This window comes from Schistocerca piceifrons, chromosome 8 (assembly GCF_021461385.2).
Source record: "Schistocerca piceifrons isolate TAMUIC-IGC-003096 chromosome 8, iqSchPice1.1, whole genome shotgun sequence".
NCBI classification, from domain to species: domain Eukaryota; kingdom Metazoa; phylum Arthropoda; class Insecta; order Orthoptera; family Acrididae; genus Schistocerca; species Schistocerca piceifrons.
This window is the reverse complement of record NC_060145.1, coordinates 297,996,729-298,012,154: the sequence shown is the minus strand read 5'-3', so window position 1 is coordinate 298,012,154 and position 15,426 is coordinate 297,996,729. Positions and strand designations below refer to the sequence as shown.

Below are 15,426 nucleotides of genomic sequence, written 5' to 3'. Positions count from 1 at the left end.
TGTAGTATCACTGTAAATCTTTTGTTTTTATTTCTCAGGTGAAAAATGCCACCTGGAGGCACTCAATTTGTTTTTGGTGTAAATGAAGTAAAACTGGGAAGACAGCGAAATTCAGTAAAAAATTTCTAATAACATTTTTATTCTTTTAAGACATAAATCATGAGTAAGGCATTTGCAATGAATTGCAGTCGATCAGCAAAATATCCAGAAAAAATGTGAAGCAACTGATTTTCTGCTAACCTTATACACTGTCCAGACACATTAACGTCACTAGCTGTCAAAAGCCTGAATAACTACCTTTTGCTGCACAGACCACTGCGAGATGTGCAGGAAGAGAGTAAATGAGGATCTGGAAGGTATCAACAGGGATGTGGAGCCATGCTCACTCAAGTGCCATAGCCGGCTGCACTAGATTTGTAAGCTGAGAAGCCATGATGCAAATAGCCCAATCAAGTGGCCTCACAGATTCTCAATTGTGTTTAAATTCGGTGAGTTTGGAGGCCAGGAGAGTACGGTAAACTCGTCCTGGTGCTCTCCGAACCATACGCCTACACTGTGAGCTGGTGACACATTGCATTCTCCTGTTGGTAAATGCCATTGTATCAAGGAAAAACTAATTGCATGTACACGCTATCTGTCTGATGAAGCATAAACATAATTCATCCGAAAAGGCTACCTGTTCCCGCTCAGTGGACATCCAGTTGCTGTACTGGCATGCAAATTCCAGTCCTCATCACCAATGAACAGCAGTCGGCACAGGTGCATGAACCAGGTGCTGTGTATGGGCCTCCACAGCAACATTCGCTGAAAGGTCATTCAAGACACACTGTTGGTAGCTCCTAAGTTCAATTCTTTCCACAGATTTTTCTGAATAATCCCAGAAACTGTGTTAACATTTTCAGGAGTAACTACAGTTTGCTTGGGGCCAACATTCTGTGCTAGATCAGCCATGCTGCCTGTCTGCTGGATTTTGGCAAAGAGCTGGCAAATGACTTTTGCATTGTGTCCTTTTGGAACATTGAATTGTGTTTGACAACTGCACCATGTTCCAGCAGTGCTATGTACTAACCTGTGGTGCTTCAGAACTGGAAAAACTTGTTGTTCAATGGAATATACGATTTCTGCCTTGTCCTTTGGTACGCTATCCTCCTTTTACATTTCAACAGCAGAACTAGTCACTCTGAGATGCGAGACACTATTTATAGGCACTACGTATTGTGGTTACAGCACCACTTGTTAACAGCTTTTCGAACTATTTCTAAACTTCTGTATAATCCCTGCATATAATTCTTACAGCTTTCACAATAAACTTGTCTATCAATGTTAATTTTCGAGATACTTAATTTTGAAATCAGAGACTCCTTAACTAGACACCCTATAGTTTACATTCCCAAACAATAAAATCGTCAAAGACTGATAAAATGGTCTTAAATGAGAAAGGATATGCATATAAATTGGATTCTGAAGGTATGCACTTCAAGAGAATGTTTGTGAAAACAACTTAAGTGCATTTCTTAGAGTTGCAGAAAGCGGGACTAGAAAATCCTTACCTATTAATCTAATGATTGTCTGTCTCCTAGAGAACGCCATCAGCAAAGAAAGGGCACTGGGTTAGTTTAGATCATGAAGCAAAAAATTATGAAGTACCCACCCTAACACTCAACTAACTTATCACAACTATGAGAAAACTACATAAGGAAGCCACATTATATCAAAGTTCATCTTTCCACAGTAATAAAGTCACACTGTTAATATCATGTGATCTTGTTCCCTTGGTGGTAAAAACAAATAAATATGTTAGGAGCTATGTACTGTAACTTTTTAAAGAATAATTAAGGAATCTGAGTGCAGATAATTACAGAAGCCACTGGAAAACTGAGACATTATTTCACACACACACACACACACACACACACACACACGTTCACATGCCCTGGCAGATTATCGGAAGTCACTGTAATTCATACACGTACACACAATCGACGATGCATAAATTATAGGCTTGCCATTCTGTACGACAAGTGGAATGACCACCAGATCTTATTAATGTTGTTCGGTGTTTAGAGCTTTTACTGGGCCTAGTAGAGTACATAAATGACAATAATAGCATGAGATGTTGAGTGATCACTGTTGTGAAGGATATGGAGGTGCCTTGTATTTGTGTGGGACACGGTTATTTGCAACTGACAGAGACTGAAAGGAATCTACTGTGGGTCTGCATTTGTCTAGCTGGTCGGATAGTGCAATAGCCATATTTGTTGGACTGTGAGAGCAGGCATACTCGTCAGGGTTCCGCTTGACCATCACAATGGAGTATTGCTGTATTGTACACCAAGCATGTAGTAGCCCCTTCACATCTGTGCCTGCCCTCTGAGAACAAGTAATGGATTCCCTGTAACATTCTGTGTAGTTCCACACCACAGGTCAGAGATTAGCAGCAATTGGACTAGGAAACTACCATCCCATGTGTAGGCAATACAGAAGCGTTTGGAGTGGTGCCGTGACTGGATAGCACGGAACACTTTTCCAACGTTCTGGAGAGTACAGGGGTCTTACTCCTGGCATCATGGGAGCCCTTGGGTATGACTTCAGATCACAGCCGGTAGCGATTCAGGGAACTCTCATGGCACAATGGTATATCACAGATATCCTACATCCCCATGTGCTACCTCATATGAGATAGTATCGAGGTGCCATTTTTCAAGAGGTTAGTGTTGATCTACACAGGGTCCAAGTCTCTATGGATTGTCGGCATGTTGTTCTACTCCCATGGCCAGCAAGATCTCTAGATCTGTTAGTGATAAAACATGTGTGAGACCAGCTGAGACATCAACTGTCCCACTGTCAGTATCTAGGGTATCAAGGGCCAGTTATAACAACTGTGACCCAGTTTGCCTCAGGCATGGATACACTGTCCTTATTAAATGTTTCACAACCAAATCAGTGCATGCATCCCACTGATAAGTGTGCTCATACTGCCAAGTTCCTTGTAAATTTTTAATCAACAAAATAATATAACATAGCCTTTCAACCCGTGAAGTTTTATTTTGTTTTCTCGTCCCCTTCTGTGTGACTAACATTTTCGTCAGGCAGTATATAATATGTAATTGCACAGAGAGAGAGAGAGAGAGAGAGAGAGAGAGAGAGAGAGAGAGAGAGAGAGAGAGAAACTCTTTATTAGAATGATCACTATTCTTAATGAAGTTATTAATAAATCATAAATTGTAGATTTGCTGATACCGGACTTTGAATGCTGCTTGTCAAATTCTTGTTCCGATACTGTTTTCATCTGTCTCCAGTGCATTCGGTTCCTATTACTCGCTGAAGAATTTGTAAGAGAGGAGCTGTAATACTCATCACCAGGTGTTGCATCAGTGCAACTATCCGCAGGAACAGGTAATGACACACTGCCACTTGTGGTGGAGAGGGACACCATCGGGTGCACTTTCTTCAGAGTGGAACGTCCTAAAAGTGTACAAAATCAATTAAAGATAGCGGAAGGTTAAATTAAAATTTAAAAACATATTTTAAATGGTTTCTCTATCTTTAGAAAGCATTATTTGAAAATAGCTAAACTTTCGGAGAAATTCTTTTCCAACAGATTGCACAACAATTCTACTGTGTCAAACATCCACCTTATGTAAGCACCTAAAGGACGAAATAAGGAAACAGAAGGCTTATACAAAGGCATACAAGCAGCCATTTTCCCTCACTCTATTTGCAAGTGGGGCAGGAAAGATAATGACTATAATACAAAATACTATCTGCCATACTATAAAGTGGTTTGTGGGGTATGTATGTAGATATAGATGATGTCATTCAAACAATTATGAACACAGCCTGTGAATAGCAATCTGTGTCAAAAATCCACAGTACATTTAATGTATCTCACAGTTCGGAAAGTCAAGTTTTAACCTCATGGAAAAAAATCCTCATCTACTGCAGATTGTTCTCAAGCATCACAAATGAGAAATTTTGCTGAAATGCACCTTTGGGAAAAATTTGAAGCCACACTGCATTTGAAAATATGGTACTTAGTTCACCTGCAAAAGAGCTACAATATAACAAAGTACACAATAGTAACTTCCAATTATATCATCAAAACCGCCATCATTTTCTTACTATGCCTAAAATGCACTTACCTTCCCAAAATATACACAGAAAAAATATAACAGGTATTATCTACACATCTGGTAGAAAGTTTATTTTGAGCACTGAACACAACCTTTTAGCTTCCCAAGGACAGAATAGGGATAGGATGGGATGGGATGGGATGGGATGGGAAGAGAAGGGAAGGAAATACAGAAAGCTTGAATGACATAAGTTGTAAAAAGAGGTACGTTCTAAATTTTGTAGATGCTTTTAAGTACTGAAACTGTAGAATGTTGTGAGATGCAGACCACATGTTGTCAAATAATGTGTGATTTATAATTAAACACCCACACTGTGTACAATTTTTTTAATATTTTTTAATGTGTGACATTTACCTGTAATATGAATATTTCAGTTATATGCATTAGACTGCTTAGTATCAAAGTCAAACAGGTCACGAGGATGGCAAGAAAAACATAAGAAAAATAAGGGAAGGCAACTATTTGGGGCAGTTACAAGTCATGGTACAAATGTCAAATTAAATGCTGCATAAAGCAGTGAGATAACAATTCCAAATTTTCTAACCAGTTCAAAGAAACCTTCTCAGCAGAAGCATATTCAAATCTCTTTTTCCCTGCCCTATCTTCACACTAAGCACTCTCACCTGAACTCTCCTCTCTCACTTTTTTCATCCATTCCTACTATCCTCATTACCTGGACTGATACAATTAACCTTAAACTTTCACAAAGTGAAAGATTTACTATTACTAAAGCACTAGTCATCCATACACTTTTGAACAACAACCACAGTCTGTAACTCAAATTGAATGTGCACTGTACCAACCTTGCCCGACACATCTACTTGTACTAGGTGTCTGTGACTGTGACTGTGTTGACTGATTTGATGATGACAACGACTTGCTAGAGCAGCCAACACCCACACTTCGAGATGACCTCTGGAATTGTTCTTGCACATTTCCCATGTAAATCATATCACTTTTCTGTCTCAACACCTCCTGAAAATACCACAGAAGCTGCATTCTAGCTAATTACATTTGCATAAAGGTTTCAAAAGAAAGTGATCATTAAGCTAATGTACAAATTAATTTTTATTCACTCACCTGCTTACTTGGTCTCTCACAATCATCATCTTGATCATCATCATAATTGCTGCTAACAAGCTTGTCTACAACGGATCGTACTAGCTTCTTCCGCAGTGCAGCATCTGATTTGTGATTTTCCACCAGTTTTTGCAACATCTGAACACTCTTTTCCAAATCACGAGCTAGTGTACTAGCACCAGATACCTGTACTTCACCACTATCAGTGACATCAGATTTTGTACATGCTGATGTCACATCAGATGGAGCAGAATGTGGTCTCTCCTCTCCTGGGCTAAAGTTTTTGACAGTATCAGCTCCGTTGTTTATATGCCTTTGATAAATTTCTCCTGGCACATATTCAAAGCTGTTGGCACTGTCAACTGCTCCACTCACCTCAACTGTCATTCCCGAAGAAATTGCTTGATTGATATTAGAAGCACTCACTGTTGTTTCATGTGATTGTTCTGCTCCATTTGTGGCACACCTTGAAGCTTCTGACTGTACAGTTTGAATTACACCACCGAGGCATGGATTTCTGTCTCGTTCTTTTACAAGAGTGTCTGTATCTGGCCTCTGTTGTCCATGAACTTTCTTGTGAGCCCCTTTGCAAGTTCTACCTGGACAGTGACTACATTTATCATCTTCATACTTTCTCCCCTCCCTTTGCACTTGAACAATACTGCTAGATAACTCAGTTTGTATTCCAAAATTGCTAACAGTCTTGTCAGCAACATACTGCTTTCCTTTCACAAATTCAATACTTTCTGCACCAATCAAGACTCTGTCAACATTGTTGGAGGCCATTAATCTTTCTTTACAACTCCTACTACTTACAGGGGTATCACTAGCCTGAGATGAGCTACCACTATGAGATAATGCGTTGTGATCTGTCTGAATGGACACTGATACTTTTCCCAGATTTTTCAAACAGTCAGGTTTTCTTTGTGGAAGTCTGTTATTTACAATTGTTGCTATGGAAGATGATGAAGCTGAGTGGGCTGCAGCCATAGCTAGATTATTGGCATGAGGATTATGAATTCCAAATTGTACCTCTGGTTTCTGTGTATTGCAATCTGAAGGTTTCAGCAAGAGATTTATGTCACTCTGGCTTCTATGGAGGTTAGGACTTACTTTTTCATCCGACAACTGATTTGGTCTTAAATCTACCAATGAGCAGCTTCCTGTTCTTTCCAGATTACAGTTCTCAGCACATCTATTGTCCTCCTTTTCTAGGGTTGTTTGTACTGTCTCTTTGACTTCTGACATTTCCATTTTCCTTCCTTCACTTTTGTTTTCCCGAACTGATGCATCAGAATGACTACAGCTTTGGTTTACATTCTGCAGAAGCACTTTATTATCAGATCGTATAATTGGTGTAATATCATTTTCACTTTTAGTTGTACACAGGGTAGCACTTCTAATCTGTGATGTATCAATTGGTGTAGAGTGTGCAGCAGCAGTTCTTGATGCAGTAGACTTAACACTTGTCCCTGGTGTCGTGGTATTTATTACTGCAGTGGGTCCAGATTTCCCTTCTGGCTCAGACCTCTCTGGAAACACGGCTAAATGGCCTTGTGCAAGGGCCAGCCTTTCAATTGTGCTCAGGCGCTTCTCATCATTCCTGGTATCATCTGTATAATGTAGGTTGTACCTGTAACAATTCAATATCACTTTAAACAGAAAACTGTTGGAGAGGTAAGTCTAGCAGACAATGTTAGATGAAAACTGGAAATAATAAAGATAAACAGTAACAAGCCCTAGAATTTGATGCAGTCTAACACATTCCCAGAATAAGTCTTCATCTGTAACCAATTGACGTACCTATCACCATATTAAATAGATTATTTCACCAGAAGATGGAAGTAAGGTGACTGTGGTCTTCTATTTCTTAAGGAATGACAGAAAATTGTAGACACCAAGTTGAACCAACATTGATTACCGAAAGATTTTTTTCTGCTTTTAAAAATGTTTATGTGGTTGGTGTTAATTTTAGCAAATATCTTGAACACTGCAGGAAGGATGCTGATAGATCTACAGCTTTTTCATCTTATCTGTCCACTTTCTTGTGAGGGAGAATAATTACAGCATTGTTACATTATAAATACTTCAGAGTTAGATTTATGAAGGTGTATCTTTATTGTGAAAGGATAGTTGCTGTTCACCCTATAGCAGAGATGCTGAATCGCAGATACACTTTGTCCAACAAGGCCTCTGCCACAAAATAGACTCCCCACCCATCCACCCACCCACAGACACACACACACGACCACAGCCTCTGGCAACTGAAGCCAGACGCTGAAGCTAGAGTCTGGCTTCAGCTGCCAGAGACTGTGGTCATGTGAGTGTGAGTTGCGTTTGCATGGTTTGTATGAGTGTGTGTGTCTGTTGGCCAAAAGCTTATTTTGTGACAATACTATTGCTACATTTCATCCTGCTTTTTCCACTGTCTGAAGGTGTACCTTTATGAAGACAGATCTTGTTTTAATGTATTGTGGAGGACAGTCACTGTACAACACCAGTTCCCTTACTTTTTGCAAATCAGCATTTGGATTCTTCATGATCATCACAATTTTCGGGACAATTTCATGAGCCTATATTCGTATGGAAAGTAAATTCAGCAGCTTACAACCATCTCAAAGAGGACACACTGACTGCATAAACCAGCAAGGTACTGTCAACTACACTTGAAAATAAAAAAGTAGTTTCAATCTAATCAGATGGACCTGCCTCACAATTTAAAAACAAATATATTACTGCTGTTGTACCTCAACTTCAGTCGTTCCACCAAATGCAAATCTATTGGAACTATTCTGCTACATCCCACAGTAAGTGAGCTGTAGATGGAATAGGTGCAGTTGTGAAACACCAAGTGTGGAATGCAGTAAAAAAGTGAAAGTTCATTGTAGGTGATGCATCAACGTTTGCTGAGGCAGCTGCAAGTACCACAATTATGCAGATTTGTCATATGTCTACCGATGAAATTCAAGGAAACTTAATCTGGTTCCAACATTTTCTTCGGCATCAACACTACCAAACTTAAGAAGCATCCACTGCTTTTACTACAAGAAAGGATTACTACACACATATAGAATTTCCCTGCTGCAGATCATCATACTGAAGAAACTGTAGAAAGTGTGGAAATTGGACTCTGGTACAAAGTAGGATATGATAATAAATTCTATGTTCGAGAAATACATGCAATTTTTGGAAATTCTTACTTAATCAGTGCAATGATGGGTGCTGGTCACTATTGGGAATGGCCTGCAAAATGTGGTGGAATTCTGTACACGCGACAAAATTGTAAATAAAATTAATCCACCTGATGTCATCAATGCAAAACAATATTTTCAGTTCTCTGACTTTTAACTGAATTCACAGTTTATTTTCCCAGATGTCACATTCTTATAATTTTTTGTAGTGTTTAAAATATGAAATGTTACTGTGAAGTTTGCTTATTTGGTAAATAATGTCATATTTTCATTTCTCTGCTCACAGGAAAAAGTTTTTCCAACAATAAGTAGCAAGTAACATGAGTCACGTAACATTTGAGTCATGCATACCCCCCCCCCCCCCCCCCTTTCAATATATTACAATATTTTACAAGGCACAGGTATTTTTAGAACTCTGTAACTGTGTCATCTGAGTGCCAAACAACTATGCATTTTCTGAGGTAAAACTCAGATCCATACTCTTAATAGTTTGAGAATACTTTTGACCTAAAATGTACATTATCAATAGGATGTCCCAAATTTGTAACACAAGTTACAATATAAATTACACCCTTGTTCTTTAATTTTAACACTCTCCATTCACTCTAGAAATATTGAAACAAGTTGTATCAGAAAATGTTCAGCATAATATTTGTGAAGACAGAGAAAGGTAACAGTAAATTTACTACATCAAAATATCAGAGGTTTAAAAAACAAAAGCAATGAATTTCAGATGTTTTTAGATGAGCTACAGTCTACAAATCCTGTTGATATTATTTGTATTTCTGAACATCATTTAGGTAGTGAAACTGAAATGCTTAATATGGAAGGGTATACCTTAGCTTCAAAGTATTGTAGAAAAGAGATGGAGAAAGAAGGAGTCGCCACTTACATTACAAAGGGTCACAATTATAAAAACATTGACATTCTTAAATATTGCAGTGATCAGCATTTTGAAGCATGTGCCACATAAGTGGAAACACACAAAAGAAAAATAATTAAAGTCACAATATACAGTGCTCCAACTGGTAATTTCCAGATATTTACTAAACAGCTTGATGCAGTACTGAATTTCTTTAAAGTCCCAAAAATAATGAACTCATACTAAGTGGAGATTTTAATTTAAATTTTTTGGAGGATAGTTACTCAAGATCCATACTACAGTCTCTTACCATTTCTTATAATTTCATTCCCTTAGTACAGTTCCCAACCGGGTTTATGGGTACCAGCAGCACTGCTATTGATAACAGTTTCATAGATACTACCACACTAGCAAATCATAGTATAAATGCAATATTTAATGCCCAGTTGCTTACATTTAATATAGTGGGGTCTGATTCAACTAATAACAGGAAGTGGGAAACTATACAAATAATAAATGGAACAAGAATTGAAATTATAAAAAACTGTTTGAGGAATACAGACAGAAAGATGTATACAATTCACCCAGGATAAATGAAAAATATTACTGTTTCTCTAATACGGTCATAGATCACATTGAAAACTGCTGCCCTAAGAAAGTAATCAAGTCAGATAGATTAAATGATTCAAAACCTTGGATTACAAATGGAATAAAAGCATCTTGCAAAACAAAAAGAAGATTGTACTTAATGTCAAGGGAAAATAATGACTACAGAGCTAAACTACATTACAAATTATATTGTAAAATTCTAAACAAAGTAATCAGAACCTTAAAATGTATTTATTTTCAAGAAAAAATAAATGCCTCTAATAACAAGATAAAAACTATATGGAACATAGTATAAAGTGAGACAGGAAAAACTAATCAGGCAAATGAGGAAATTATGTTAAATGTAAATAATGAGTTGATTACAGATACCTCCAAAATTGCAGTCATTTTCAACACCTTTTTCCTTTCAGTAGCAGACAACTTAGGTTTATATTTAAAACATGCATTTCCGCAGAAGTTTGACACAATTCAACTATATCCTACCTCAACAAAAGAGATTCCTAATATTATTAGCTCTCTTAAAAACAAATGTTCCAGTAGTTATGATGAAATCAGCACTACCATAATTAAATGTTGCTCCTCATAACTTTGTGACATACTGATTTACTTACATAATGAATCCCTCCACAGTGGTACTTTTCCAGATAGGCTTAAATATGCTACTGTCAAACCATTACACAAAAAAGAAGATAAATCATCAGTGGAAAACTTCCATCCCATTTCATTATTGGCAATACTTTCAAAAGTGTTTGAAAATGTTATGTACAATAAACTTTATATAAACACTTAGTACAGAAAAATATTCTCCTTCGCAATCAGTTTGGATTTCCAAAAGGATTGTCAACTGATCAAGCTATATTCACTTTTACAGATGATATATTAGAATCAATAAAGCAAAAGTTATGACCACTTGAAATATTCTGTGATCTGGCTAAAGCTTTTGATTATGTTAAGCACGATATCCTTGTTTGTTGTTGTTGTGGTCTTCAGTCCTGAGACTGGTTTGATGCAGCTCTCCATGCTACTCTATCCTGTGCAAGCTTCTTCATCTCCCAGTATCTACTGCAACCTACATCTTTCTGAATCTGCTTAGTGTATTCATCTCTTGGTCTCCCTCTACGATTTTTACCCTCCACGCTGCCCTCCAATACTAAATTGGTGATCCCTTGATGCCTCAGAACATGTCCTACCAACCGATCCCTTCTTCTGGTCAAGTTGTGCCACAAACTTCTCTTCTCCCCAATCCTATTCAATACTTCCTCATTAGTTATGTGATCTACCCATCTAATCTTCAGCATTCTTCTGTAGCACCACATTTCGAAAGCTTCTATTCTCTTCTTGTCCAAACTATTTATCGTCCATGTTTCACTTCCATACATGGCTACACTCCATACGAATACTTTCAGAAATGACTTCCTGACACTTAAATCAATACTGGATGTTAACAAATTTCTCTTCTTCAGAAACGCTTTCCTTGCCATTGCCAGCCTACATTTTATATCCTCTCTACTTCAACCATCATCAGTTATTTTGCTCCCCAAATAGCAAAACTCCTTTACTACTTTAAGTGCCTCGTTTCCTAATCTAATTCCCTCAGCATCACCCGACTTAATTAGACTACATTCCGTTATCCTTGTTTTGCTTTTGTTGATGTTCATCTTATATCCTCCTTTCAAGACACTGTCCATTCCATTCAACTGCTCTTCCAAGTCCTTTGCTGTCTCTGACAGAATTACAATGTCATCGGCGAACCTCAAAGTTTTTATTTCTTCTCCATGAATTTTAATACCTACTCCGAATTTTTCTTTTGTTTCCTTTACTGCTTGCTCAATATACAGATTGAACAACATCGGGGAGAGGCTACAACCCTGTCTTACTCCCTTCCCAACCACTGCTTCCCTTTCATGTCCCTCGACTCTTATAACTGCCATCTGGTTTCTGTACAAATTGTAAATAGCCTTTCGCTCCCTGTATTTTACCCCTGTCACCTTTAGAATTTGAAAGAGAGTATTCCAGTCAACATTGTCAAAAGCTTTCTCTAAGTCTACAAATGCTAGAAACGTAGGTTTGCCTTTCCTTAATCTTTCTTCTTATACAAAAGTTAAAATATTAAGGGATAACAAGAAAAGCAGGCTCATGGTTCTCATCCCATCTTTCTAATACAAAACAATGCGTGTCTGTAACAGGCTTACCACGTAACACTAGTCATTCAAAATATGAAACCATCAGACAAGGGATCCCCCAGGGCTCTATTTTAGGTCCCTTGTTGTTCCTATTTGTTATAACGTCAAGTTGAACACATATATTTCAAAAAACGACGCAACACATGCAAGTCACAGAGCAAGTAGACAAGGTAAGACATGTGTACACAGTAACAGTCAAATCAGCACTGAGTCCAAGTCTAGCGGCCGCTGGCTGGCCGGCCGCTTAGGTGGCGTGGCTGCTGCATGGCTGGCAGACAGCGCCGCATGTATAGGACACGCGTAACTGCGCAGCGGCACTTCGAAAGATCGGCGAGTCACAACACTATTATATATTAATGACCTTCCATATGCAGTGTCACAAAATGCAAATTTTGTCTTATTTGCGGATAATCCAAGTATTAGTATGAAAAACAGTACCTGTGATCTCACTGAGCAGTCTGCTAATGAAATATTTGTAAGTATCGATGAGTGGTTCACAGCAAATGGATTGTCACTGAATTTTGACAAGACCCAGTACATACAGTTTAGTACCTCACAAAGAATACCTGACACTTTGAGTATAATATATTCGAACAATGAAATTAAAGCTGTAGACAGTGTCAAATTTTTAGGGCTACAAATTGACCACAACCGAAATTGGAAAACTCACACTCTAGACTTAATGAAATGCCTTAGTTCAGCTACATTTGCAGTACGCATGATAGCAGAAATAGGTGATTTAAAAATGAAGAAGTTAGTTTATTCGGCCTACTTCCATTGACTAATGAGTTACAGAATCATCTTTTGGTGAAACTCCTCTCACAAAGAGAACATTTTCAAAATTCAAAAACGAGTCATTAGAATTAGATCTGGTGTCAGTCCTAAATCATGCAGAGACCTCTTTAAGAAACTTGGTACACTAACTACCACTTCTCAGTATATATACTCATTGATGCCGTTTGTCATTTCCATCATGTCCCTTTTTACACAAAATAGTGCAAAACATGATTATATTACCAGAACCAAAAACAATCTGTATAAGGACTATAAAAACTTAACATTAGTACAAAAACGAGTCAAATACATGGGTACCCATATATTCAATAACTTATTACAGCATATCAAAGGTCATGTAAGTGATAAAGATCAGTTTCAGAGTGAATTAAAGACCTTCCTGTTGGCCAACTCCTTCCACTCCATCGATGAATATCTTCACAAGGATTATAGCTCATAACTCTGTCTACATTAGAATTGAACAATATCTATGTATCTGAGTAAAAAAAACTTTGACTCTTTCCACATTCCAGAGACTCCTCTCCAAGGGATCCATGGAAAACAATAAATGCCATTTAATGTAATTTAATATTTTAGGTTCATGTCAATCTTTAATGTGGATGTACATCATTCAAACAAATTAAATAGTAGTCAGCAACATTCAAACATCAGTACCTAAGGCAACAGGGCTCCAGGAAAAATGTGAAGAGATCAAAAAAGAAATGTCTGTCAGATGGGCTGAGTCAGCTTACAAGAAGAGTCAAAAAGACTTTCAGTAAAATTAAAAGCGTGAGTGTCAACATTAAGAGTGCAATGGGAACTTCACTGTTAAGTGCAGCTAGGTGGGAGCATAGTGCAGGAAAGACTACACTGGAGGTCACTATGAGGAGGAGCACTTGTCTGATGATGTGATACATGAAAAAATGAAAGCTGATATGGAAGACATATGGGATCCAGGGTTCGGCGGCGGCTGATACTCGTATCCGAGTTTTCATTTCTCTCTTGAGATTTCCTTTGTCACGGTTCAGGTGTGGAAGTGTCGTTGATGGCTTAGCAATCCAATCCTAGCATGGAACAGGCGGCCACATACATTGAAGCTGATGGAAGGTGGAGGACATGGCTGAGCCTGGAGGAGTTTACGTCTCCGGCGTTTGTCATTCTCCATTCTTTGACGTTCCAACTCAAAGTTTTGAAGAGCATTTGAGGTAACTGAGTGCCAGTGACTTTGATCTTCTGCTACTGTGAAACAGTTACTCAGATTGATGTTCAAGTTTTTCAGATTTTTCTTGTACTGATCCTTATAACATTTGAGAGGGGCACCAGGGTTAAAGCCAGAGTCTAATAGAGCTTTGGAAGACTTGTGATCACGGAAGGCAGAAGGGATGGATGACATTTCTTTGGAATTTCTGAAATCATTGGGAGAAGTGGCAATCAAGTGACTGTTCTAGTTGATGTGTAGACTATTAGTCTGGAGACATGCCATCAGACTGAAAAAATATCATCCACAGACTACACATCCACACAATCCTGAAGAAACAAAGGGCAGATAAATGTGAGAATTATCACACAATCAGTTTAACAGCTCGTGCATTCAAGCTGCTGAATGGGAAACAGAGCTAAGGATCTGTTAAATGAGGAAAAGTCTGGCTTCAGGAAAGGTAAAGGCACCAGAGAGGCACTTCTGGCAATGGGATTGATAATGAAAGGAAGACTTTAAAAAACTTACGACCCCCATTAACAGGATTTGTTGACTTGGAAAGAGCATCCAACAATGCTACATGGGGCAAGAAGTTTCAAATTCTGAAAAAAATAAGAGTAAGATATAGGGAAAGATGGATAATACACAAGATGTACCAGAATAAAGGTGGAACAATATGAATGGTAGACCAAGACCACAGTGCTCTGATTAGTCTTTTGTCCTATTGTCCAATCTATACATTGAAAGAAAAAACAGATCTGTTGATGACACTGCTATCCACAATGCTACATGGGGCAAGAAGTTTCAAATTCTGAAAAAAATAAGAGTAAGATATAGGGAAAGATGGATAATACACAAGATGTACCAGAATAAAGGTGGAACAATATGAATGGTAGACCAAGACCACAGTGCTCTGATTAGTCTTTTGTCCTATTGTCCAATCTATACATTGAAAGAAAAAACAGATCTGTTGTTGACACTGCTATCCACAATGCTACATGGGGCAAGAAGTTTCAAATTCTGAAAAAAATAAGAGTAAGATATAGGGAAAGATGGATAATACACAAGATGTACCAGAATAAAGGTGGAACAATATGAATGGTAGACCAAGACCACAGTGCTCTGATTAGTCTTTTGTCCTATTGTCCAATCTATACATTGAAAGAAAAAACAGATCTGTTGATGGCACTGCTATCCACAGGGAAAGTGAAGAAGAATTACGATAGGCCTACACATTGAGTAGAATGACCAGTGTAATGAGTAAACAATAGAGATTTAGAGCAAACAAAAAAAAGGTGAAAGAAATGAAAAGTAGCAGAAGTGACAGCAATCAACTTATCATCAAAATAGGGGCCCATGAAGTTAAAGAATTCTCTTACATTGGAAGTAAAATAAT

General features: G+C 38.0%; 1 protein-coding gene across 2 annotated transcripts in view; it reads right to left on the bottom strand.

Moving 5' to 3' along the window:
- Positions 1 to 15,426, bottom strand: part of LOC124711787 — an 83,181-nt gene that overhangs the window by 49,590 nt on the left and 18,165 nt on the right. For both annotated transcript variants that reach the window (XM_047242002.1, XM_047242003.1), the window contains exons 2-4: positions 5,214 to 6,846; positions 4,937 to 5,108; positions 3,241 to 3,465 (exon numbers count right to left, since the gene is read on the bottom strand). In XM_047242002.1, coding sequence (XP_047097958.1) covers positions 3,241 to 3,465; positions 4,937 to 5,108; positions 5,214 to 6,846 — 2,030 coding nt within the window. The remainder of the gene's footprint in view (positions 1 to 3,240; positions 3,466 to 4,936; positions 5,109 to 5,213; positions 6,847 to 15,426) is intronic.